This window comes from Rhinocladiella mackenziei (genome assembly GCF_000835555.1).
Source record: "Rhinocladiella mackenziei CBS 650.93 unplaced genomic scaffold supercont1.7, whole genome shotgun sequence".
NCBI classification, from domain to species: Eukaryota; Fungi; Ascomycota; class Eurotiomycetes; order Chaetothyriales; family Herpotrichiellaceae; genus Rhinocladiella; species Rhinocladiella mackenziei.
In genome coordinates this window covers 866,158-891,004 of record NW_013550598.1, presented here as the reverse complement: position 1 = coordinate 891,004, position 24,847 = coordinate 866,158, and the positions used below count along the sequence as shown (strand labels likewise).

Here is a 24,847-nt window from a genome sequence, read left to right as displayed (position 1 = left end):
ACTCTTTATGACTTAAAACCTCTATCGATATTATTCGACTGCCTTGACGAAACCGATGGCTGAGACGATTGCCTATCGACCTCATCCTGGCAATGCCCATCATGGGCGACCGAGGTCTCTCTCCTCCAATTCGGGTTCCCATCAATCCTCCCTCTCCCACACTCCTTCGCACTATAAAGTCTCCTCGCAAAGCTCTTTAGTTCCCCCGTCCCCTAGAGGGTCTCATCGATCTTCGCAGAGGATATCTACTGTCCCAGAGGATGGACCCTATCGTCCCACGAAACGTCTCAAATCCCAGTACCCTCTGCACTCGACTGAACCACATGTGGAATACATTCTTGTCGCCTCCTTTGACATTGATCGAGGCCCTATTATGGAGCATCAATTCCCTGGTGCAATCAGTCCTGACGAAAATATGTTGGCTGAATTGATGCTTCCCGATCAAACACATGTGCGGCAACAGGATTGGACAATATTTTTCCTCCACAAGGATGCCGGCAACAGTGAGGAAGAAGCAGCAGCAGAACGAGAGGCCCGAAGAGAACGTCGAGCCGCTCGACGTCGCGCGAGAGAAGCCGGCGACGCTGCCGGCGTTGAAATGGATGAGTACGGTGAAGAAACCAGCAGTGATGAAAGCGATGCAGCTGGCTTGGAGAGTCCACCTTTGATGTATGTCTTGAATCTGGTCAACACCAAGCAAGACAGCACCGTCAAAAGAGGAGCTGTTGTTAAAGCCATGGCCATATGTACGAGGCATTCATTTCTGCACATATACAAGCCGCTATTGCTGCTCGCTCTTGAAGATTACTTTAAATCCCCCACCCCGGATACCCTAGAGTTGTTATACAGCGCTCTTAACGCGATGGACTTGTCGCTTATGCCGCGACTCTCGCATCTCGAGCGACATATACTACAGGCAAGCGACTCAAAGGACTTATTTGTTGAGAAGTTTGAACAAATGATTTCACAACGATTGGCGGACGAGGCTCTCGGGAAAGCGCCGGAGGCTCCAGAATCCCCGATCAAGTCGGAACCCAAATACACAGTTCCTCGTGACACTCACGAATTTGAGTCCAAGATTGTATACAATGGGATCCCGATCCCGGTCAAAATCCCCACGGCTCTGTCCCCCGAAACAGTGGGTGACTTCTCCCTCATCAAACTGGTTCAAACCTTTGGCAATCCACATACGTCACAGCCCCAGCCGTTTGCATTACATCCCCATCTCACAACCTCAGGAGCTTTTACTCATCCGATCATTGTTCTCATCAATGCCATGCTCACGCAGAAACGAGTGATCTTCCTCGGACACAACCGACCTTCGGGAGAAGTGGCGGAAGCGGTCCTTGCGGCATGTGCATTGGCATCTGGCGGTGTCCTTCGTGGATTCACGCGGCACGCATTTCCCTATACCGATCTCACCAAGATTGATGAACTACTGAAAGTCCCGGGTTTCATCGCGGGAGTCACTAATCCGGCATTCTCATACCACCCAGAATGGTGGGATTTGTTGTGTGACTTGCCATCTGGAAGAATGAAAGTGTCGTCCTGCATTGAGCCCGCTCAAGTCACCGAGGGGACCACGTATTTCCAACAACATGGCCATGCAGTGCTCAATCAGAAGGATTCGGGCCACGCGGACGCTACAGGGGATGTTCATTTCATGGAGGACATCAGCCGAAGTATCGCATCACGCCATGGGGAATCCATTATTCGGGCCAAATTTCGAGCATATATCACGAAATTCACCCGCATCGCAGCCGCTTTCGAGGAAACCGTGTATGGAGCCAGCAGCCTCACCGTGATTCCTCCAACAGAGGTGGATGAGGTTGAGACACCAGCGGCCACCACCATTCCGCCTCGACCAATGTCTTTGAAAACTTCAAGCAGGAATTTGAAAGGTCATGGGTATGTCTGGCCAAGCGACGAGGCTAAAACTCGTGAACTAGCAGCTTCAGCGGCCAGAATTGAAGGCTGGAGAAACACTCGATCCTACTATGCATTCATCTCGGATTTGGCGGCACACTCTCAGGACCCCACTTCACCGACTTCGCCCGTCAGCATGACCAACATGCTTTCACGAGCACCAAGCAAACCCTATGTTGATCTCTATCATTCGTTGTCCAAGCTCAGAACCCTGCGGCTGACCTCGACGGAAGCCGGGGCAATTTACCTCGCTCTCGAAGCGTACTGTACGGATTATGACAGTATTCTTGAGCTGTTGGAAATGGCGCCAATGTCGGAATCGGGACTCTTTTACGTCGGTCTCGGACTTTGGCACGAAGACTCGAGAGTTCGGGGAGCGGTGGCTACTTTGCTGGACCGGGTTCGGGCCCATCCAGCTGGACGAGTCTTCTTTAGCCGACTGGGAGGGTGGGCAAAGATGGGCTTTATCAGATGTTCACAAGAAAAAGAAGTAAAACTACGTGGGCAGCAACAGGATCTGGATGATTTACTCGCTCCACTCACCTTTGACGGAGACAGTCGACGCAGTTGATGAGCAATCATTTCTGATTTGCACAGGATTTCAAAAGTGGCGGTGTTTTTGGCGGTCTTGGGAGAATCAATTTTCCCTATGAGCAGTGAGCAGATTTCTATGAAGAATCCTCTTTTCGACGTCCTCACAGTCCTCGTTTGTGAATCTCTAATGCGGAGTCCACGCCGGGCCGGACTAGTCGTCGATTCTGACAGTAGGTGGAGTTAGTCTGTCTCTTGCCCGTCGCATTTCTCCCTTTTTGGGGACCATCGACGGGAGATCACCCACATCGGGGTCCTAAAGAGCGTGGCAACAGACGAAAGATTGTTCTAGACAATGTCAAAGCGTCGGCGAGGGTAGGTAATTCCAATCTTCCATCGTGAACGAATGGAGGACTTGGGTAGAGAATAATCGTCGAGCGAGGGAAATGGTCAATCAAGGTAGATGACCAATGGGAGGACGAAGGAATATTACCCTGGATGGAAGGGAAAGGTCGACTTCGACAAATTTTGATTTTGTGGAGTCCGTGGGCACCGTTGTTATTCCTGTAACGGTCAGCATTCATCACAAACTGAGGCGCAGGAGGGAAGGATAGAGGCAACTGTTTCAGGTCTAGAACGAGAAGGCTCCTTCCCCTGATTCTGAGTTTATCTTTGGCTCCCGGCGCTATTGAATCTTGGCGTCCTTTTTGGCACCTCAAAGCCATTCGTCGTCTGTAAAAACCAGCTTGACTCCATCCCCCCGACAAGCCCCCATTCGACTCAGGCCATTCTACGCGAGATCATCTCTCAATGGGCAGCCATCCCGGCACCTTTATCGTTGCCTTTTCGAGGCTGCATCTTTGATTGTTGCGAGGAACATGGCCGTTTTCAGCCTAGCACCAACGGCCTCCCGCCAGCCCTACCTTCCGGCCAAGGATGTCCTTCTCAGACGCACGCATTCCTATCGAAGCGAGTCCTTAGGTGTCGTTCTTTCATCTTCATTGTTGAAGCTCGAGCTTTTTGACAGCTTAATGTCGGCTGAATAAAGCCGGCGATCGGCAATTTGGCATGTACCAAATTGGCAACTCTGGGGTGACGATCTGGGGCATGAGACTCCCCATTTGACAGCTCGTGGTTTGAACTTCTTGGAACAGAACGCTACAAGAGCGCCGCCAAAGTGCCGCAAGCGGCACCGAGTTCGCCAGATTACCAGGAGTCTTTCGGATTTATCCCCTTGATGAATTCGACGCCCTGTGGAGCATCTTGTTGAGAACTAAGAACCGCCCACATTCCTTTGTCTGCTTCGCCTAACGCTGACTGGTATAGCTGCCGCTCAAATATTTCGGTAGTCTGGCATTTAGCGTTCGCTGACAATGGTTCACTTACACTTGCACCGAGACGGATGCATCTCTTCAACGGCGCTGTCTACCTGGAAGAACTCAATCCTCGTCAAGAAATTGTATACAAAATACCCAATCTCTAACTCTGTCAGCAGAACTAATAAAGAATGAAGCACTCTCGAACAAATTGTTCACTGTGAAACGTCCATCCCGGAAAAGAACCCTCGTGCGCGGCAGATCAACAGGATCAACAACCGGGGTTCGACACGTGCCGTATCTACATCGGGGGGTCCCAATTCGAGTAGGATCGACTGCAAATCATTCAAAAAGCCTTCTCGACAACACTCTGACATCAAGTGGTCTCCAAAGTGTGTGGTTGTGACGACGGGGGGAGCCTCATACTGGCTACTACCATTGACCACAGGCGTCGATGTGAACGAATACCATCAACTTCGACGACACCTGCCCTTGGTGCCAGCCCTGAGAGCAACTCGTGGGCGTCCATTCGTTACAAACCCCCAACATAAAGTCCACCAAGTCCTCCTACGTCCAGAGCAGGTCATTCACGCCGACTATGCCTCCTCCCAATTCACAGAGACCACGTACCGGTAGACGGTGGAATACTAGTACCCTCGGGACATTACGACCTCTGATGCTTTCATTAATGATAATCTTGACATCCATGGTGGCCACAACCTATGCTCACGATATGGAGTTTGATGCTCTAATTTATGAATCATCCTTTTTCAGGGAACTGGCTGAACGAGGAGAAATACATGTCGATGCTCGACCACCACCATCGCCGCCCACCCGACGGGACGTATATTTCGAGCGGCGGCAAGAAGATAACAGTGCTGTGCCTACGATTGTCGCTGAACCAACCTCCATATCCTCCACTTCCATAGACTCCCCATCCTCGTCTACCATCGAAACAGAAGCACCTCAACCTGCCACAGCAGTCTCTACCGCAACCACACCTTCTGTTACGGTGGTTACGACACCTCTTCCTTCACCTTTTGATACGTCCTTGGGCAGCAACTTTACCAGTCCATCTTGCCCTCAATACTTCTCAACGTTTCTCGGCAACTCAACATTTCAATCCTGTGTCCCTATTTCTCTAATGCTACAAAACTCCAACTCGTTCTTTCGAGCAGAACGATCAACGACTCTACTTGCTCAAACTTTTGATGCGGCTTGCAATGCACCTCTGGCGATTTGCTCTCCTCTTCTCGCTAGTATCGCCTCGGATCTGATCGATGACTCAAACTGTGGAGAAGATTTTAGACAGCAGAATCCTCTTGTAACACAGGCATATGCAGGACTGACTGCTTATGAACCGATATACCGAGCAACATGTTTAAGAGATGCAGATACGGGCAGCTATTGCTTTATTGAGGCAATCACCAATACATCGAATCCCGCAGATCCCTATCCTTATTATACGGCTTTGGGGATGCAGATGCCTACAGCAGCGCACCCCACATGCAGTCAGTGCCTCAAAGATACGATGGACATATTTGCCGGATATGCAGAGATTTCTGGCCAGCCTCTGGCAAAGACGTACATACCCTGTGCAAGTCAGGTCGATGCCACATGTGGGACGAACTTTGCTGCAACCAACGTCGAAGTGGGATCAATAAGCTCACCCAATGTTGGAGCATCATTATTCCCGAGTGCTTCATCAGTCATTGTGTTGCTGGTAGGACTATGGTTAGCATTTTATTAAGATATTCGGATATTTGACGCGTGCAGCATTTGAAGGGCGACTACGCGCACTGTACTGTATGGACAAAACGATGATACCAAGCGTGGAAATTAGCGTGGCGTCTCAGAGGTAGATCAATGACTTGAAATAGAAACATTTCTAGCTGATATAATCTGGCATTTGGACAACTCAGTGCGTGTCTTGTAACATTCGAGGCTTTACTGTCCCTTCCTCTCAAGTTTCAGGTCCACTACCAGTCCAACTATCGTTGAACTGTCGTGGCAAACATATTATTTCTTCATCCATCATACGTACAAGAGGATGACAATGACAGCGAGACATCTACGACCACCTTATCCGTGTCTATTAAAGCCGACCTAGTAGCCCGATAGGAATGCTGGCTCGAGCGTGTGGATAACTCATTCGGCTGTCAAGCAAAGCATGACTCAAATATTCATCCAGAACCATCTGTTCACTGTTATAAAGATGAGCTTTCTTGCTTTCGGCCGAATGTTTGGCTCTCCTACACCCCAACGGACGACATTCTGACTCTCTTGTCTCCCCAGAACCAGCACCTCCCCCCCCGCGCGCGACAATACATCAGGCTGGAAAAATCCAGGGGCCTTGCCCGGGCCCATCCGCACTTGGTTGTCCCTCGATCCGATATACTCTATATCTATGCATCTTTCCAGCCCCATCTTCGAAACAAGGTGTTATTTTGTATTTGTCTCTCGTGTTCGATGAGAAGTAAGAAAGCCGTGCGAGCCCAGAGAGCTGGGGTGTTGTCTTATTGCTCTTCATCTATTTCAGAGACTATTGCCCCTATTTTCCACGTTGCGCTTAAGATTATATTCTAGGCTTTGGTAACACCTTTCACAACCATTCGGCCACGCCCATTGCCATGCCTGACATCCGACTGAATTGTGCGAAATGTCCTAATCGATTCGAAATGACAAAGGCTCGGGCTTAGGGCTTGATGCGCCATCTTTCTCATCAAAACCACAGTCTCTCATGGTCAAAGAACTACGGGAGGTCAAAGAAATTGCCCGACGAGTACCTGAAGACGTCTCTCAAGCCGCCCCTCAAACAGCAAACCCTTTGGACTTTTCTCCTTCAATTCTTCGGCCCGGTTGTAGGATCTTTGTTTGGTGTCTTCACCGTTTAGGAAGGAAGATGAGGGAGCAGGCCAACACCATGGTTGTAGATGAAAATGACCTGGTATCTTGGCCAAATGACATTGCCGCCAGAGCGCACCTTTTGGCGGTGTCGGCCGATTCCATTGCTTCAAACGGTTATGACACCGGGACATCAACTGTGTCTTTCGCATTCGCCGCCAATATTTTGGCCTCGCAGGGCATCATTTACGCTTCTCATGGCATGGGATATGCCTCTTGCACGTATGGAAATGTAGTCTGGGTGCAAATATTCTGGCCTTGGTAGCGTATTGTGGCTCTGTGCTTCGGCCTATTTGGCCTAGCACACATGGAAATGTTCGTATGGGACGAAGTCAAGGGATGGCGCAAGGGATTTCGAGGATCGGGAGGCAGGGAAAGAGATATTGATGTACTCTACCTTGAGATGCGGGAAGCAAATGGAAATCTCTTGTTGCTATGTTTGGCAGCGGAAGAGCGATTGCGACCGGTTGGAAAGAGCCGAGTGATAAGTTATGCGCTGTAAGCATCCGAAAGGTTTTTTTGTGACAATGGCACGATCCACCAACCAATCACCCTAGCCGGAAATTCATATAGGGAGGACCACAGGTATACCGTCCTGATCATTGTCTTGCACGGGGTGACTCAGAGGTGGGATGAAAAGGAGACGAACAACATGCCTTTACCACTTGAACCGTTGGCATCCGCCCGGGGAGCCTGTTGAAAATTTTTATTCAACTTGGATAGATGAACAATATGGATGAGTGAATGGAGCAGATCTATCTCGAAAAGACAATGCCTCTCTCCATATTCATTGGTTTCTATTGATATCCCACCCAATCCCATATCAAACCAACTGGAAGGCAGATTAGCTACCTCGGAGTTACCATACATATTTGCCATTGCAAGGCCCAGAGAGGACATGGATGGAAGCAAAGCTAAGCCTCAATGTCAATGTCAGTGTCGGAACGGGATACAGGATAATGGGGAATTGAAAACGGCCGTGTCCAGATATCTATCTCTTTTGCGAAGACAGCCCCTCGTCCTAGCAATATACAACGATGGCACCCAACTCAAATTCAAACTCCCGCTCTAAGTATCGTGCATGTCAAAAAGGAGGGACGGGGTGTGAAATGTCGTGTCGTGACTACTCAAAAGCCATGGACACCTCTGTTCCGTGCTGCAAGCTGCTCGAGGCCTCCTTCCTCCAACAGGTAACTCAATCCTCTGCAACACAAAGCGCTGGCGATAGTCTTTGGAGGAAGTTTTTTTCTTTTGCTTTTCTTTCCCCTTCAATCTGAACTCGTTCCTTACAAGCTTCCTCTCCTGGGAAATGCCACGCCCTCTACTGCCGCGTTATCGGTGAACCAACTGACCTTCTCCCCCCCGGCTTCATTGACAAGCCCACAAGGCAGACTGCGCCCTTCATCGTCCGCCTCGAGGATTTTCTTCAGAATTTCCTTCTTACCTCCGCCCGTGGCCACGAATACGATCTTATGCGCATGTGTCACAACCGGCAGCGTCAGCGTGATCCGTCGCGGTGGAGGTTTCGGACTGTCTTCAATGCTGGCCACCCAAGCATCTGCCTCACGTAGTAATTCGTGGCCTGGGAATAAACTGCAGGTGTGCCCATCGGGTCCGCAGCCGAGGAGGATCAAATCGAAAATGGGCATTCGGACAGAATCCTTGTTTGCGAAACTCGACATAAGAACATCTTGATATTGGTCGGCGAGCTCTTGAGTATCTTCGAGATATTGGACGTCAATCGGGTGGACGGTCGGTGTTCCTTGCTCCGCGGGGATTTTATCCAACAGTTCTTTCTTCAAGAGTCCGTAGTTACTGTCTTCATGGTCGAAGGGCACGGCGCGCTCGTCAGCGAAGAAGATTTGCCATTTGGAAAATTGCGGTACGGAGGCAGGGTCTTCATCCGCGCCCGCGACGAGTAGGGCTTTGGCCAATGTCCCGGGGAGGCTGCCGCCTGAAACGGCGATTTTGAAGGCACCGTGACGTTGGAGGGCGGACTTTTGGCACAAGAGAATGTAGGTTCGCAGATGGGCTGCAACTTCGTCGACGGTGGGGTAACTGAACAGATTCGGTTGCCTGCCCATTTTGGCGGGTGGGATGGAGGGGGTATGCCCGTATTGTCTTTTTCTTCCTTCCTCTTCTGCTGTTTGAATAGGATCTAGCCGCTGTCGGAAGGGGTAGTTCTCGAGTCGATAGATATGGGAGTTAGAAAAGAGGGAAACTTGGGAATGGATAAATTCGTATCGCGGAATACTAGAAGAAAAGCCGCGGAGCCTATCTTCGGGCCGGGCAATTGATGACGTGCGTCAAGCACGGATATGGGATGACCACAGGATGATAGGAGGGAATTGAAATCGGTAATAGTATGACGGAATCAAGGAGTGTAGCAGGGAAAAGATGAATGAAGGAGGGAAGGAATAATCGATTGTGAGAGATGTGATTTGATTCCCGTGTCTTCTGGTTGCAGACACAGTCGATCAAACGTACCAGACTTTTAGTGAGGGGCTAAAGTGGATATCTACACATGCTTTCCTATCTCGGTTGGTCCGATCAGGAATCCCCGCCGCTCTTAACTCTGTGGGAATTCTACGTATAAGCCCCAGACTCATAGTCTACCCAAGTCTTCCTTTCTGGAAGATTCTTGTCCCTCTTCATCCTCCATCGCACTCTCGTCATGTACCATGGAAACCTCAGTGAATCGTTTTGGGTTGGCAGAGTGGTATCGTCCCAAGACACATCCGTTGTTGAGTGAGTGGTTTCCGACACTTCAACTCTTGTCCTTCCTGCGTAGCTGATAATTCCTATCGGTCAAACTGATGGACCAAATGAATGGCACCATCTCAAGGACCAGGCTCGATTGATCAAGAAGTCTTCTTGTCCCTGACCGATCAATTTCGGGAGGTTAGTCCCAACGACCTCCTCGCGGCCCAAACCAACCGAGTGTGAAGAGCTCGCTATCCATTAGACTTGCCCCTTGCCTTTGTCCGTCAAGCTCTTGTCAACCGCTCGTACTTACGCAGATCACAGTATAGTCTTCGTACATGGCCTCTTCGGCCATCCTTAGAACACAGGGACTCATATGGGCGTTGATGGCACCGAGACCTATCGGCCTCGTGACCTCCCACTCCTCAAGGGCAAACAAATCGAGAAGATCCCTCTGATATTGGTGGCGCACAGCCTGGACGGGATCGTTGTCAAAGATGCCTTGAATCTGTCCAGGTTCGAAACGAGCCATCTCCATAAGATCTTGCCAGCTACGATCGGAGCTCTGTTCATGAGGACCCCGCATCGAGGATCGAAGACTGCCTCCATATGAAAAAGACCGGCAATCTTTATCAAATCTGAACATGCCGGAATCGAGAGCTCGCATGTCTCAAGTGGGAGCTCATTTAGGCGACACCTACAACTGGTTATTCACCGCTCCTATCGGGTTCCAAGACTGAAATCTACTGGATTCGAGGGAATCCCGCTTCGGGATAATCGACCATGATGAAGTACGCAATGAATTCCGAGAGAGCGAAAAAGTTTCTACGAGAATGTCGGCCGTCGACGTGGGTCATCGCCGGTTTCTTCTTTCACGACCGCGGTTCCTCTATTCAAAAGTTAGTCCAAGGATTTCTTTGTGAGGTTCTCTGTCAGATTTTGAAACAGGACAAATCTGCTGTCGAATTGGTCCCTCCCAATATCAGAACTCAACTTGTGAAAGAGGACGGCAAAATGGGTATCCAATCTTCCGTCTACGCCTCTGTCTGACGGGCCGCATGCGTTTTCTGGTTGCCCAGGGTTCGCTATCCATCATTATTGCGACAGTGACATCCGAGCATTCACGGCGGATCGGCTGAGGCCGGAAATAGGCCAAGACCTAGCCGAGCAGAGTCCGATGCTGGATGTCCTCATCACCGACGTTGTTGAGAAGGCACAAGAGGTGTTTCTATGGGCTCGACTCGTAGAAGAGTTGCTCGCCGGGATATCTGACGGTTACCTGCTAGAGGAGCTCCGAGATCTCCTTGCCACCATGCCCTCGGAACCGGAAGATCTGTACGTGAGAACTCTGAATCAAACCAGGAGCGGTTCAACTCAGATGCTTGCGAAACAAAAATATGGGACGTATGTGATGCTACCACGTCATCCGTCAACAACCCTCTCGAACTTCCCCGGTTCCTCCAAGCAGCTCTGTTCCTCGCTGGGGATCGGAGATCTCTGGTACCTCGGCTTTCCAGGGCACGGATGAATCAACGCATCAATAGCAGATCCTGTGGTCTTCTGGAGACCGTGACCCTGGGCCATCGTACCGTTAAGGCTCAATTTGCTCATCAAACAATGAAAGAGTTTGCCACAAGTGAGCGTTGCCAGTCGATTCTTCGCAGTCCATCCGATCTCGGATTCTCATAGAGTGGCCATTTTCTTATGCTTCGCTATCTCCTAGATTTCCTTCACCTCGAGGACAATGGAGATATCAGCGAAGGACGCGTTCTTCTTTTGCGCCGATCATTTTGGTTACCATGCACAAAGACAATGTTGGCAACCATACCGCTGCCCAGATGTTGAGGGAAGCATGTCCCGAAGACGAGAGTCAGAGATTATTGACCGGGAAGATCCATGAGGTCCTGTATGCATTCAACTCCCGAATCGGCATGGCGATGGTAAGGATGCTCCAATATTCAACGCTCTTGAACTCTTCCCCCCCAGTATTCCGTCCTTTTGCTATGCATGGTTGAGCGCTTGCACATATCGTTTCGGGACGAGTTTTCGCTTGAGATGAAGCGCTACACGGATATTTGAACGGTTGTGTCGTTGTGTTTAGCGGTCTGTGGCAACCCTGTCACCCCCCTTTGGGTATCTCATACCTCATCCCTCCTTGGACAGAAGCTCAGCGGCACCATAAGCTGTGGCGAAGCTACTCTCGACATACTCGGACTTGTCGATCCGAGCGTAGGATCATGCAACCGCGGCTCCAGACTGCTTACTCAAGGTTCAAGATCAAATAGCAGGGACTCAGATCTGGAAACAGAAATGGATTTTGGAGAAGTCAAAGATTCGGGGATGAGTCCCCCAGATCATAGACTCCCGAATCGTAAATAACTTACCCATAATCTTGTGAGTGTGTCTGGGTGATTTGGACATTGATATATCTCATGTCTACCAAGCGATTGATTCTTTACGGCATACCCCCCCAAAATTACGCATCGTTATGGAAATTTGGAGGTCGGTGCTCAGCACATAGAAAATGGGAATCGCGTGATTCAAAGGTCAACACAAATGAGGCACCCGAATGGAGACTGTTACCGAGTGGTGATCTGGCACCAACAGGAATCAAAAGACATTCCATCCTGCGAGGTCTGCCATGCATGGAAATCTCGTTTCCCTCCTTGTTACGATTCACGACCCATCTGTTGTGGCACAAATTCAGCTTTCAAATCGGTCCCTGAGCAAAGCTTTGTAGTCTTCTAGATGTTCCATGTCAATGGTCAGATCAGACGTGTTAGCTGATAAAGTCCCATATAATATAGGTCCGGGACCCCTTGGACCGAACCTGCACAGCACCTGTTGGCCTATATCCTTCTCGGCACCTTCACAAGCCTTGGAGCTCCACATCCATTGCCCTGTGTTATAGAAAACAACCAGACCGAGGAAGTAAGGGTGGGATCGGTGCTTCGGAAATCACCGGCAACACGGACTTTAGGATGTACGACAAAAAACTTTGCTCAATCTCATACTTTATTCGTATTCATTTCCGCACTCCCCGAGGGAACACCAAGTCTTTTTGGGCCAAGCGATTAGTCCTTCCGCTAAGATCCGTGAAGGGCGTCAATGCGTAGAAGATACAATAGAAGGAGCCATTTTAGAGGACAGCAGAACGTGACCAGCTGACTCAGAATGTCAGGAAATCCCGTGTGTCATATGCCAGGGCCGTTGTCTGGACCCTGTTCAATCGCCACTGTGGACCACTTGGTTGTTTTCGTCAGGGCGAGCTCCAGCGTCGGTAGAAATTGCATTGTGATCGGCTCTGGGTCAATATGGCAGTTCTATCGGCTCGTTGGCACTGACGGGTGGAAGGGAGGGTGGCCTGGAGCAAGGAACAGAGAGCATCTTAGATCGGAACGAGATGACGAAAGGGCTCGAAAGGATCAAATGAGGACCGTCCAGTAGGATATGGCGCACTCCCAGTGGAACGCTGGGGGGAGAAGCCCTGTGAAAATGGGGAACCAAACTACAAGAGGGTAAGAGGCGCGAAGATTTGCAATGATTGGAGGGAGTATTGAAGACGAAATCCGGGAAGTGTTGCGAGTAAGACGTGGAGTTGGAGATCGAAGGATGCAGTTGGGTCATTTGAAGCAAAAAAGGCCATGAGGCACTTGAAGGAATACCATCTTTTTTCCGCCAATTGTCGTCGTACTCCATTTTCTCCCCCCGGTCTGCTTTCTGTTGCAACATTCCATAACATAGCGCCGCCGAAACTTCCAGCAAAAACCCTCATCAGCTGCTCTTGTATGCATCCTCCTACGCGTATTTTTTCCTGGCACCGGATCATACCTCCGGACAACCAAGGCACTGCACCGCGTTCCCGGTTTCTGGCCCCTGCTGTTATATTCCCCCTTACGGCGCCCTTTCCCTTCCTTCCCTTCCTCATCTCTCCCAGCCATCCTGGGTACGGACACACTCAAATAACATACACAATGTCTTCCTCGCCCTCCATTCTTCAACTACAAACGCAGGGTACTACTGGATCCAAACCAATCAAAATAACTCAGTCCTCTGGACCCAGTCGAAGCCACGATAGCATCAGCACCACATCATCCATCGCTTCCGCATCCCCCAAGACCTCCCTAGACATTGTGCGCTGCTCTCGATGTCAACGATCCTTGAGCATTGACACCACCCTTCCTGCGAGCCGGAGCGGCGCAGTCAGATTCGGCATGAACTCATACTACTGCACGAGATGTGCCAACGTGGTCGGTTTCGTCAAATAAGCTTCGTCATATCGGCGTCATTCAGCAACACGCCTTGGTCCAGATTACAATCACTCCTGTTGGAAATAGAAGCTTGGGGACCAAACAATTGCACGGTCCGGGATCTACGATTGGCGAGCCAGAGAAGCAGATTACACAAAAGTGCAAAGGACAATCGTTGTACAACACCGATGACTCAGAAAGCAGTTTTATTGGCCATGATTCAGGAAGATGCGAATGAATTTATGACTTTGACGGTGGGAATGGTACACGAACAGCACAACGAGGCACCACGAGAATGGATGAGAGGACCAGAGAGCGCCTGTCAGGACGACAATCTCTCCGAACTACACTAATATGGTCTTCAACTTCGCAAATGGGCTATGGGGAATATTTTACACTTTGTTCCGATTGGGGATTGACAAGATGAGGAGTAGCACAATATGTACGTTTGATTGCATATTTTCTCAACTTGCGGTGCAGACACATGGATGTATATTGGAAAAGGGGGCATGGATATTATCTTTCCACTGGTATACTCGGTAGTCCTCTCTGGAGGCTCTCACAATGATACCAATCACTTCGAAACTCAACGCTGCGTCCCTCTCAAGACCACGTTAGCGCCCACGCGTCAGATGTTCTCAACCAACCTATTTGTTACAATCGGAGAATATCTTTCTTGGAAGGTGGAAGACAAATCATCCTTCTTCCTCATAAGTTGACCCCACCTCTTGCAAGCCAGACTGTATGGTTAGCTCGGCAACGAGATCGACGATCTTGAGAGGCGACCTGGACGAATGATTAGGCGGCGATACTGGGACGACTTTTCGGCTGGGGTCTGGCTGCCAGAGACAAAAGGTATTGGAAACTAGTGCAGGGCGACCGATCGGTAACCGAACACTTAGCCTCTCGCGGCCTCACAAAGGCCACCTCCTCCCTCCTTGTTATGCGACAGCAACATTGCAACCAAGGACTCCCATCCCATCCCGCCTAGATCCTACGACCATCTCTGTTCTCGTCAAGACCTCGAGTATCCCCGAACAAATCGTATCTCTATGCGAAGTTTTACTCCTCCGAGATCCGTTATTATGCTGGCTCCCGCAAGGGACGACGGGTGTCACCATCCTCCGGTGCGCGTGAACATGGGATCTCTCTTCTGGCGCCTATGGCCCTTCACACATTTAAAGACTTTTGCTCAAGAGCCTGAAGTCCTGCCAGTTATGAAGTATCCCCGACTTCAGAGTTCCAAGAGTTACCTCCCCTCTTCCGCCTGGTGGACTCATTGCAGGCCGGCGTTCAGGTCTAGTCGTGTCTAGCATCAAACTCGGTTGCCATAAGTCTGACCCGAAGTTGGAAAGCCCTAGCATAGCAGGGAGCTGAACAAAGTCCCTTTTCAGCCGGCCTCCTGGCCCCCCTTTGTGGAAAGCCACCTTAATCCCAGTTGGGACAGATCATTTTCTCCTGGAGATGCGTCTGACGCCCAAGCACGAGGTACCATGGCTTCACTCTGTCATCTCCAGAAGCTTCCGATCTTGTTGCTTTGTTCTGAAGTCTGTGTCTTGCCATGGTGTGAGCTTAGCCGTCGCACTCGCCCCGAGGAGAAATGCTGAATCAACGACAGCAACCCGACTATTTCTCCGCAGAGTCTGGAAAGTCGGTTCGGACCACAGTGGTAGATCTGGGATTTCCGGGCCCATGGATTTGGGATTGTGGCCATCGTTCCACTTTCAGCGTCTTGCAGATCATGTTGCTGGTATCAAGCTCCTTGTCCACGTCGAACCAAAGAATTCTCCCCCTGCGCCATGCAGCTGGTCGAGCCTCTCAAATTCGCCAAATCCTACTAGGTGTGACTCGGAACCGTTCTGCTCCCCTGGAACTTTTCCCAATCCAATGAGGCTTCAATCGACCCATCCAAAGGCTGGCAAACCCATTCACTTATTGACTCGATGCATAGGTCTAACCAAATCAGCCTATCTCACATGCCGACCCTATGGAGTACCTCCAGGTTTTCGAGCAAACGCTTCATATGACTTGATGCAGCGTAGGACAAGGGTCTATCCTAGGCATGGCCCGGAGTTGACGCTTCTCCTTCGTGATCAAAAGTGACTACGAAGCCGCATTTAACGATACGGCTTCATCTCAGCAATACCTACGAATCACAATCGAAGGTATAGGCATCTTCAATATGCGAGTGACATCAGATTCTCTCGATTGATCTCATGTGCGTCGCGACCCTCTCAATGCTTTGGGGAACGAGTACTATCGGGGAAACCCCTCAGACGAAGTCTTCACGATGGCAAATCTGAAAATCACATCTTACCATGGGACTCTCATTTACTGCAGAGATCTACGGCATCATATTCAACACCATTGTGTATCGTATTAATGGGGGAGGAAGATGAGAAGGAGGAGGTAGGTCATATCTATAAATCAATTCACTCCAGCATTCATTTTATCCCGGTGGGGGGGGGGGGCGGAAACCCCCGATCTCTTGGTCAAGATCTTTCAAGGGCTCTCGAATTCGGCTCTTTCAAAACTACCAACTTGGACCCCGGACTTAGCAGACTGCAGCATTACCGAGTGGTTTAATGGATCGGTTATTCCGATTCTCAATCCCTGTCTCTCTGCAAGAGGACCTCGCTTTTCACCTTGATAGCCTTGCCTGCAGGATGGTTGATGCAAGTCAAGATCACTCCCGCTTTCCCGTGAGTAAGAGATCTCCTGTTCCGCCAGAACTGCTCCCCTATGCATCAAATAAAGGCAGACCTCCACGTTTTATCTTCCACATCATTGCGGTAAAGGAGGTTGCCAGCAGGAGTGGTGTCAAATTCTATGGCCTCTTTCTAGCCACGTGGTTGAAAGAGAGACGATTGACCGAGGCTCGCACTAGCTTCTATCGTACTCAAATTCTACGTTCGTTGACTCGAAAATGCCTTCAGATCGCCATCGAGCTCGTGAATCGAGCAAAGACGAAGATCAGTATATTATTCTTGTCAAGGATGTATGGTCAAAAAGGTCTTCTTCTGGCAGAGTCTAGACCTCGAGATTAACTATCTCGTGGCAGATCCCTCGTCATTGCCGTTGGCAAGAACTCAAGGATATGACTCGAAATCTGGGAGGTGAACAAAGTCTGAAGGCTGAAGTTTTCGAACTTTGCGATGGAAGTCAAATGGGACATTGTACCATCAAGGGAAGAAATGCTGCAAATCAAGTCTATGGTATGTCATACAAAGCCTGTGGTGGTATGGACTTGACGACAAATAGAAAAGTTCTGCAAGCAGGGTTGGAACGGTCAGCGCGTTTGTGTCTCTCTGGTGGCCCTTGAGAAACCAGGGGTTTTGAGAACTCTCGAAGGTCCTAGGGATAGTCTCGGTACCGGAACGTCTGCTTATGCCTGTGCTCAAACACCCTCCACTCATCCCGGTCCAACACAGTGTGTCTGAGCCTTTTGACCCTTCAATAGAAGGAAAAGTTGACACTAACGTGCTCAAGCCATCTACATCCACTGTATACCACCCATCACCCGTCAGACACAGCGAGTTACCATCCCCATTTCAATCCGATGGCTTCGTGCCCTACACGTCCTGGATTGCCTTCACCCACTTCGGCCAGAAGTGTGCCTCCATTGTATCCTCCCGATGCCTGTGGTATTCCACCTCCATATCAGACTTCAACATACCCTGCACCGACCGTGGCTGCAACATACGCATCTTCGACTTCAATTCCATGTCAATCCAGCAACAGATGGCCATCCAAAACCCGGCAAAGTACAATCAACTCCGGTCTAACCGAACTCAGCTCTACTACGACATTGACGAAGCCCCCTTCTGTTTCAAATGAGACCAAGAGACAAATCTATGAATCTAAAGCAGCAGCCGCTCTAAAACAAAAGAAGGTAACCATAACCAAAGAACCGAAGGATCCTGCTCTCACTCGTAGTTCTACACGTCCACCATCATCGGCAACGGCAGCACCGGCAGCAACAAGCAAACAACTTGCAAAGGACCACGATCGAGTCAACAAAAATGGCAGGACTAGCGCCACGACCAGTACGGGCGGCGCGAGATCGTCCACAAGCCGACCTCTCGTCGTCAACGGCGCGACAGGTAGTAGAAGCCGTCGAGGAAATAGAAGTCGAGATGAGAGAAAGTGCGCTGCCGGCCATAACGACGGGGACAGTTCTCAGGACGAGACAAAGGAGTCTTCTTCCGATGAGAGCTCGTCGGATGAAGATGATAGTGGGGACCAAAATGAGCATGGACGAGGTACGTTTTCTGGCTCTTTCTCTGCCTTGTGCATTTTTCCGTTAACCTCATGTTGAGTCGAAAAGTAAGTTGCTGACGTTGTCATGTTATATTCTGTACGTGCAGCCACCCGGATCTTCGCCCCGGGTCGACGAGGAAGACCATGAAGCGACCGAGCTTGCTATACATCTTTTTCTTCGCCTGGAGGTACGCCATGTCGAGCCTTTCCCCCTCTCTACCAAGAATGGCGGCTTTACGTACTTTCGGCTTGAAGTTTCACACATCCGACCACTCGACTCGGACAACTCTTGCTCTCAACATCACTCCAAAATGGGACTTTCCATTGTTTCGGTTTCGATTGCGTGGAAGTGAGATAGAATCTGGACCATGGAGCAGAACAAATCACACGATAAAAAGGCTCTACATGACACCACAATACAGATTGCAATTTGCAGAATGGAATAAAGCAGAGAAGGAGGATGGAAAAGAAAAGGACAGGCTGAAGGGCAGAATGCTAGTAGGAAAGAACATTCTTTTCCCTTTGGGTTCTCGGAATCATTCTTTGCAAGTCGAGTTATTAATGCAGGAAGAAGCACTTAGCATCCGATTATAGGTAATGGTATAGAGACAGGTACCTGATTGAGGTTGTCATGGCGTCTCATTGCTTTTGGCTCCTCTCGCCTGCCTCGCATGTCCATCCAACGGGCCATCTTTAGCATTTATTTCGATTTCCTGCGTATGCCAACAGTTCAGTCAGACAGGTCAGGCGGAGAATGGTATGGTCATGGTTTGCCTGCCAGGCAGACCCGGAAACTAGACTTTGACCGTCAGCCCACAGCTACAAGGTCTTATAGCATGGCAATCCCGTCTGTGCAGTGATCACATCCGACCCCGACTCAAAGCCATCATGCTATTTACAACATAGCACGAGACCTAGTTCAAGTCAAATCCACTCGGCCCAAGTCGACCTGGCGCTTAGATGAAACTGCCAGCCTAAAGAAGCCTTCTCCCGCTTCGTAGCTTCACTTGAAAAAGCAAAATATCGCTCGATTGACTTAGAATATGTACGCAGCTCAACAGAGAGACATCCCATTAGCCAGAGAAAGCCATAAATCAAGAATAGAAAGCACTCTTCTGGAAACTCTCGGCCGAAATGTCACCCGGTTTCCCTTTCACTTCGGGAGCCTTGACAGGGACAGCAACAGGATTTGGAGCGGTGGCATTGACATTGCCGTGCATGCCGTGCATGCCGCTCGTGCCGCCATAAATAGCATTCAAGCTCTTCGTCCGATCGCCTTCTTCGAGCAGTTTTCTCGCCGTGGTCGCGGGTTCGGCGCCTTTCATGGTTGCGCTACGACTTCCTGGTGCCGACGCAGCTGCTCCTTCGGTGATCTGAGGGGCAGGTCGTTGGGCCGGTCGCTGAATCGGTTCGAGGTACGGACTGGGTAGATAGCCTTGTTTGCCATCCCGGGCACGGCAACGCCACCACTCGGACGCATTGCCCATAGGATCGGTCTTGGAAAGGACGGCGACGAAATCACCCGTTTTCACTTCCAGATCCATTCCTCCAGAGTTGGGTGCCGGAGTGTAATCGTACATAACGCGGCAGAAGTCAAGTTTGCGCGGATCAATGGGGACTCGCTCGCCGTTCTGATTTGTATAGGTCAGGGACATCTGCTCTTGTTGGCGTCGGTGTTCTTCTTCCTGCGATTTGGCCATTGCGCGGATGATTTTGCCCATTAGATAAGGCAGACCGAAAACGGCCAGTGCGAACATTATGAATGGCTTTTTGGAAGGTCGGGGAGGGGCTGGGCTACCGTCGGGGAGAGTAGCAGGGGTCCGACCACCCGAAAGGAATGAAGAGAAGTTTGCTGGTGTGAGCGAGGTGGCATCCGCAGGGGGCGGGCGACCTGTTAATTTCGCTAACAATGTGCGCAACCATCGCATGAGGGTGTAGATTCCCAGTACGGAACCGAGAGTTTGACGGAGGTTGCCCAGTTGTTCGGCCATCGAGACCATAGCTTGTATCGATGTGAGTCACAATATTGTCAATAATCGATTCAGTCTTTCGGGCGCACTCACCGAAAAAGGAAGAATGAGTCGTCATATACGCGCTCTCAAGCATCTGAGCAAATCCACCAAATGCGCCTACAATGCTTTCCATGATTTGGAATGTCGCGGCAGTGCTCTGATTCCATGTCTGGGTCAAACTTTGATTGTTCGGATCGCCAGGCATGCCCGGATAATTTCCATATCCTCCTCCATACATGCCGCTGCCATACATGCCACCTCCATACCCGTATCCGGTGCCGTACATGCCTCCGCCATACATGCCTCCGCCGAAACGAGAATATGGAGATGAATAGGATGAGTATGGAGAAGAGTAAGGTGTTGTGCCAACACCGAATCGATTCTGATTTGTGTAATTTGAAGCAGTTTGGTTTACGACATTGTTGAGAGTGGAAGGTCTGTCGGGAAGGGCTGGAGCAGAGGTGGAGGCGTTTGTCGATGAGGTGGTGGTTTGGGGGGGGGTCACGGCAGTAGATGTTATGGGAGTGGCTGTTCCTGAGGGAGCTGGAGATAGGATGTCAGTATGATGTTTTTCATTGAAGACATTGGATTAAGTTACCGGTTGGACCAGCGCGCTCCCAAGGTTTAGGCGGCGAAACTGTCGTCATGTTTATCTGCACATTTCTCTATCGTGGCTGTGAGGTGCGAGGATGGCGAGAATACCGTGTATATCGATGAGGTGATTAAGGTATCGTGGTTGACTTGGGCGAGAGGCGATGGAAAGGGCTGTATAGAGCAGAGATATTGGGAATCGGCCGTAGAGAATGGGCTGACATACAGAGAGAGGCTGGTGTTGAGTGTCGAAAAAAAGATGCCGAGGATGTTGAGGAGAAAATGAAAATCCCGAGAAATCCCGATTCGGACGATGGCGATGCCGCCTTAGCCAACCCCCCACCGAGGGCCACACAATGACCACGAAATCCATGGCCGCTTTTACGTCACGAAAAGTAATTCCCCGGACTCATTCCTTGTCGGCCTTTTGGTCTTATGTATCGATTGACTTGATGAATCTAATATCTGACGTCTTTGATCTAAGGCACTCCTTCACGGTATGCTGGGCCGAAATTCCTTGGTAACCCGCTTGGGTTCATAATACGGGGAACCCAGCGGGATGAAGTCCAAATCCTCGTACCCAAACTCCTTAGGCCCCCCTGTCGCGATACCTTGAGGAGTGTACCTATGGAAGTTTGAGCAAATATGCCACGTTTTAAGGTGTTTTGTTGATGACTCACCAATGTGGATGCGCGACAAATGCCACAACACTGACCCTGACCCCATATCTCAAATCCTGCGTCCCCAACGCATACCCGTCTGTTCCAACCAGGGATATCAAGTCAGGAACGGTGCAGAGGATCTCTCCCTTACTTCCCTTCTCGGCATTGGGGTCCACCAGCTCGGCGTATAGATACTCGTTCTGGAAAGGGAGTATCATGTCTCTGGTTTCAGTCATTGCAATGTCGCCATACTCCTGCTCATCGCTGCCAATCGGCTTGAGGCGTACCATGCCCTCAGTATAGCCACCAGCTGAGATGTAGCGCGTTACAGAGACGATTTTGCCTGTGTATAGCACGCGACCTGAAGGATTTGCTTCCACCTGGAGAAATCATATTACCAACAGCAATTTTTTTGCACCCATAAAGAACCACTTACGATGGCTTTCATAATGTCTGTCTTCTCTTGCTTGGCCAAGTACACGGCTCGCCCAATATACCATGCAAGGGAAGTGGTTCCCAAAGTGCCAATTCGCTTAGTTTCCTTGATGGATATGGGAGGGAGGACCATCTCACTGAACAGGCCCAGCTCTTGACCAGCCTTGCGATGAATCTTTTCAAGTTTACGTGGGTCTGAAGCCTTATGGACTGTTACCACATTCCCGTTGCCATCACTTTGGGTACATGGAGTGAGAGGGACGCCAAAAACTGTTCCAAACCAGTCAATACTTTTCATGATGCGGTACTGGAGTACTCACGAGATGGGGTCATGATATAAATTCTCGGATAGGCTCTGCCCATGAAGTCTCCGTCGATTGTTGGTACATTGTAACTGTTTCCTACTAACAGAGGTCGGATTCCATTCATTCCTCCAATTTCAATCTATACACGCCGTCAGCGTTTCTTGCTGCTTTTAGGCCAGAAACTTAGTCATACCGCTATCTGCGCGGCCATCTTGACTCCTGGATGACACGACAAGAGAGCATCCGTGGCGTCAACAGACTCTGTGCCACTTGGAATCCGCTCCAGGGTGACCGTTGGTGCGCTGCCGTTTTCGTTTGGTTAGGTCAAACTCGGAAGAGAAACATGGACAAATCGGCTTACCCGTAAGAGATACTACCAAGCACGTAACCATCTTCAGGAAGAGTCTCGATGTCGACAATCGGCAGTCGATGTCCGGCTTTGATGGCAGCCCTTGCGGCCATATAGCACATATAACCAGGTCCACCGCCACCACAAGCGAGGATACTGCAGCCAGTGGCCATGAATTCACAATCAATTTCTGATACCCACCATGTGCCATTTCCGTCCACTTCGGGTTTGTAGACCCGAATATCAACTAGTGCCGAGGGACTGACAAGGAAATCTCGTGGATCTTTCTCTGCGTTGGTCGTTTTCGGCACCCGTTCCTCGGCTTCCTGGATCGCTTCTAGCTCCTCAGTGCTCTCCGAAGGGGTATGATGTAGAAGTGCTTTTTGATTCAGAGTCCCAGCCTGTCGGGCCACCCGTTAGAAACCTCCGGTGGATGGGGATGAAAAGCTCCAAGTTACCGCTCTGATTATGAGCCGAGTGGCACGCATCTGAACATATTGTAGAGGCATATTCTCGATCGTAACGATCTTGACGGACTCTGGATCGGCACCAGCATCAATTGCCAGCTTTTTGGCCTCAGAGCACACGTCTTCAACCACCTTCTCCTCATCAAGACCTTCAAGGACCTTGACGACGTCTATCTGTCCAGAAATCTTTGCGATTGCTGCACCAACGGCATTGGCGCAGTCATGATGTCTGTCAACGGTTGGTGAGAGGCAAGCATGACACAGTTTCGTTATACGTACGGTGGGCGGATTATTTGTCCAACTCCCTCCAGGTCATCCATATGCACAATGCTGCCCCCACCCACGAGAATCACGACAGCATCATCTGCACTTAATTTCATGGCGTCGACAGCATTCTCTAACATTCTCTTTATTCGATGTCGTGCCTTTGTAACGATGTCTTTCGGAACATCCTTGACCTTTGCAGCTTCGCCCACGGTTGCGTGACCGCTGGCGACGACGATGTCTAAGAACAAAAGAGAAGCATTCCTCAGTAGCCAACCTCAATATTGGATGCCGTGCGAACAAGGCTTACCAGTGGTAGTCAGAGTGTTGCCGCCAAAAACAAGTCCCTCCGTGATGAGCCGATGCCCCACTGACTCGGGGCCAACAGTCACTTTTCCACCTCGTTCCTCGACCTTTGTGCCACCCCCGAGGGCGATAGAGAGAACTTCAGGCATAGGGAATGCACTGCGAACACCTCCAATGTCTACCCACGTCCCTGCTTGACGCGGGAATCCTGATGGTAAGCTGAGAGAGGTAAGTATCAGCGTAGAAATCCAAAGTATTTCCTTTACTGAGGCTCACAGCGCACAAACATCTGTTGTTGTACCACCCACATCTGCCACAATAACCTGAGCGTTTTCTATTCGTCCTTTCTGAGTATCAAGGCCAGCGAGGTAAGCAGCCCCGGACATGGAATTGGTCGGGCCGCTTGAAAATGTCTTGATGGGACATTTCTCGGCTGAGTCGGCGTCAATGATGGTTCCGTCGTTCTGTGTTAGAAACAATGGGCACGAAAGGCCGAGTGATCGCGTAGCCAATTTAAACCCTCTGATGGTTCTCCGCGCAAACTTCAGAATAGAGGTGTTGAGAATAGTCGCGTTTTCTCTTTCGAGATATCCCAGTTGGCCAACTGTGAAAAGGAGGCGTCAACATTTGATCTTCATTTGTACCATTTGCAGAAGACTTACTCTCTCGCGATAAAACAACATCAGCACCGGGGATTTCCTCCAGGATGATTTGTTTGACTCTCGCTTCCTGCTTCCCAGCAATGTCGAGAGGGGAGAATACACCCACGACAGCAATGTCGGTGATACCTTTCTCCTTGACAATCTGGCACTCCTTTCGGATTTGTCCTTCGTTCAAGGGCATGATTTCTCGGGTATCAACTAGTTCTGGTTAACCGTATTCCCCACCCTTCCTCAATACATGATCAAGGGAGAGAGAAGATTCTCACATTCGAGCCCGCCGTCCACATAGGCGACATGACCATTCATGATCCGGGCAAGGATTGGTGGGAAATCTAAAAATGCAGGATTTTCCTTTGTATAGGGTCCACAAACCCTAAATACGGCAACCTTTCTCAAATTGCGATCATCTGCTTGAACGACAGCGTTGATAAAGTGCTGAAAAGTTCAGAGTCGGATCTGTTTTGATTCTACATGGTCTTGGGAGACTCACAGTCGTTCCGATCATCACCGCCGACACAGCAGCCAGAGAGACTCCACATTTTGAGATCGCTCCCTCAATGGCTTTGGAAATACCTTCCGTCACATTTGTTGTCGTCGGTGTTTTGCAAGCGCTACGAATGCCTCTTTCTGGTGTGTCGGCTTCACCAGGATCTGTGTGGTATTCTGCTTAGCTTCGTGGCCCAGTATTCAAGCCTCCGTACGAGACATAGAAGGTGAGCAAGGGTCATACGTAGAATTACACAATCAGTGTTGGTCCCCCCTGATGGTAGTTAGCTCAGCTGTTGTAAAACTCTCTGATTGGTATTTGAGTTATCGATATACATACCAACGTCAACGCCAATTCTGTAAGCTTTTTGAATAGCCATTCTCGGTCCGAACTGTGTCTATAGTAAGAGGAGCAAGC

At 50.0% G+C, this 24,847-nt stretch overlaps 7 protein-coding genes across 7 annotated transcripts; 4 read left to right on the top strand and 3 right to left on the bottom strand.

Annotated features, from left to right (window-relative positions):
• Window positions 1–55: 55 nt before the first annotated feature.
• On the top strand, window positions 56–2,497 carry Z518_09141 (uncharacterized protein; the record flags this gene model as incomplete). The annotated part of the gene is made up of 1 exon (XM_013413097.1): window positions 56–2,497. One exon carries the CDS (start codon window positions 56–58, stop codon window positions 2,495–2,497), a length of 2,442 nt encoding a protein of 813 aa, XP_013268551.1.
• A 1,874-nt stretch (window positions 2,498–4,371) lies between these two features.
• Z518_09140 (uncharacterized protein) lies at window positions 4,372–5,523 on the top strand (the record flags this gene model as incomplete). The annotated part of the gene is made up of 1 exon (XM_013413096.1): window positions 4,372–5,523. One exon carries the CDS (start codon window positions 4,372–4,374, stop codon window positions 5,521–5,523), a length of 1,152 nt encoding a protein of 383 aa, XP_013268550.1.
• A 2,440-nt stretch (window positions 5,524–7,963) lies between these two features.
• Window positions 7,964–8,761, bottom strand: Z518_09139 (6-phosphogluconolactonase; the record flags this gene model as incomplete). The annotated part of the gene is made up of 1 exon (XM_013413095.1): window positions 7,964–8,761. One exon carries the CDS (start codon window positions 8,759–8,761, stop codon window positions 7,964–7,966), a length of 798 nt encoding a protein of 265 aa, XP_013268549.1.
• A 1,417-nt stretch (window positions 8,762–10,178) lies between these two features.
• Window positions 10,179–10,908, top strand: Z518_09138 (uncharacterized protein; the record flags this gene model as incomplete). The annotated part of the gene is made up of 2 exons (XM_013413094.1): window positions 10,179–10,398; window positions 10,460–10,908. The coding sequence occupies 2 exons, from the start codon at window positions 10,179–10,181 to the stop codon at window positions 10,906–10,908; spliced, it is 669 nt and encodes a 222-aa protein (XP_013268548.1).
• Window positions 10,909–16,556: 5,648 nt separating this feature from the next.
• Z518_09137 (uncharacterized protein) lies at window positions 16,557–17,960 on the top strand (the record flags this gene model as incomplete). The annotated part of the gene is made up of 5 exons (XM_013413093.1): window positions 16,557–16,628; window positions 16,692–16,845; window positions 16,892–17,060; window positions 17,120–17,892; window positions 17,950–17,960. The coding sequence occupies 5 exons, from the start codon at window positions 16,557–16,559 to the stop codon at window positions 17,958–17,960; spliced, it is 1,179 nt and encodes a 392-aa protein (XP_013268547.1).
• Window positions 17,961–18,984: 1,024 nt separating this feature from the next.
• On the bottom strand, window positions 18,985–20,549 carry Z518_09136 (uncharacterized protein; the record flags this gene model as incomplete). Its single annotated transcript, XM_013413092.1, has 3 exons — window positions 18,985–19,892; window positions 19,954–20,445; window positions 20,501–20,549. The coding sequence occupies 3 exons, from the start codon at window positions 20,547–20,549 to the stop codon at window positions 18,985–18,987; spliced, it is 1,449 nt and encodes a 482-aa protein (XP_013268546.1).
• Window positions 20,550–20,985: 436 nt separating this feature from the next.
• On the bottom strand, window positions 20,986–24,809 carry Z518_09135 (uncharacterized protein; the record flags this gene model as incomplete). Its single annotated transcript, XM_013413091.1, has 15 exons — window positions 20,986–21,118; window positions 21,174–21,535; window positions 21,592–21,860; window positions 21,911–22,034; window positions 22,089–22,197; window positions 22,257–22,645; window positions 22,703–22,940; window positions 22,991–23,216; window positions 23,286–23,500; window positions 23,558–23,885; window positions 23,944–24,141; window positions 24,210–24,378; window positions 24,434–24,594; window positions 24,674–24,703; window positions 24,770–24,809. 15 exons carry the CDS (start codon window positions 24,807–24,809, stop codon window positions 20,986–20,988), a joined length of 2,991 nt encoding a protein of 996 aa, XP_013268545.1.
• Between the last annotated feature and the right edge of the window lie 38 nt (window positions 24,810–24,847).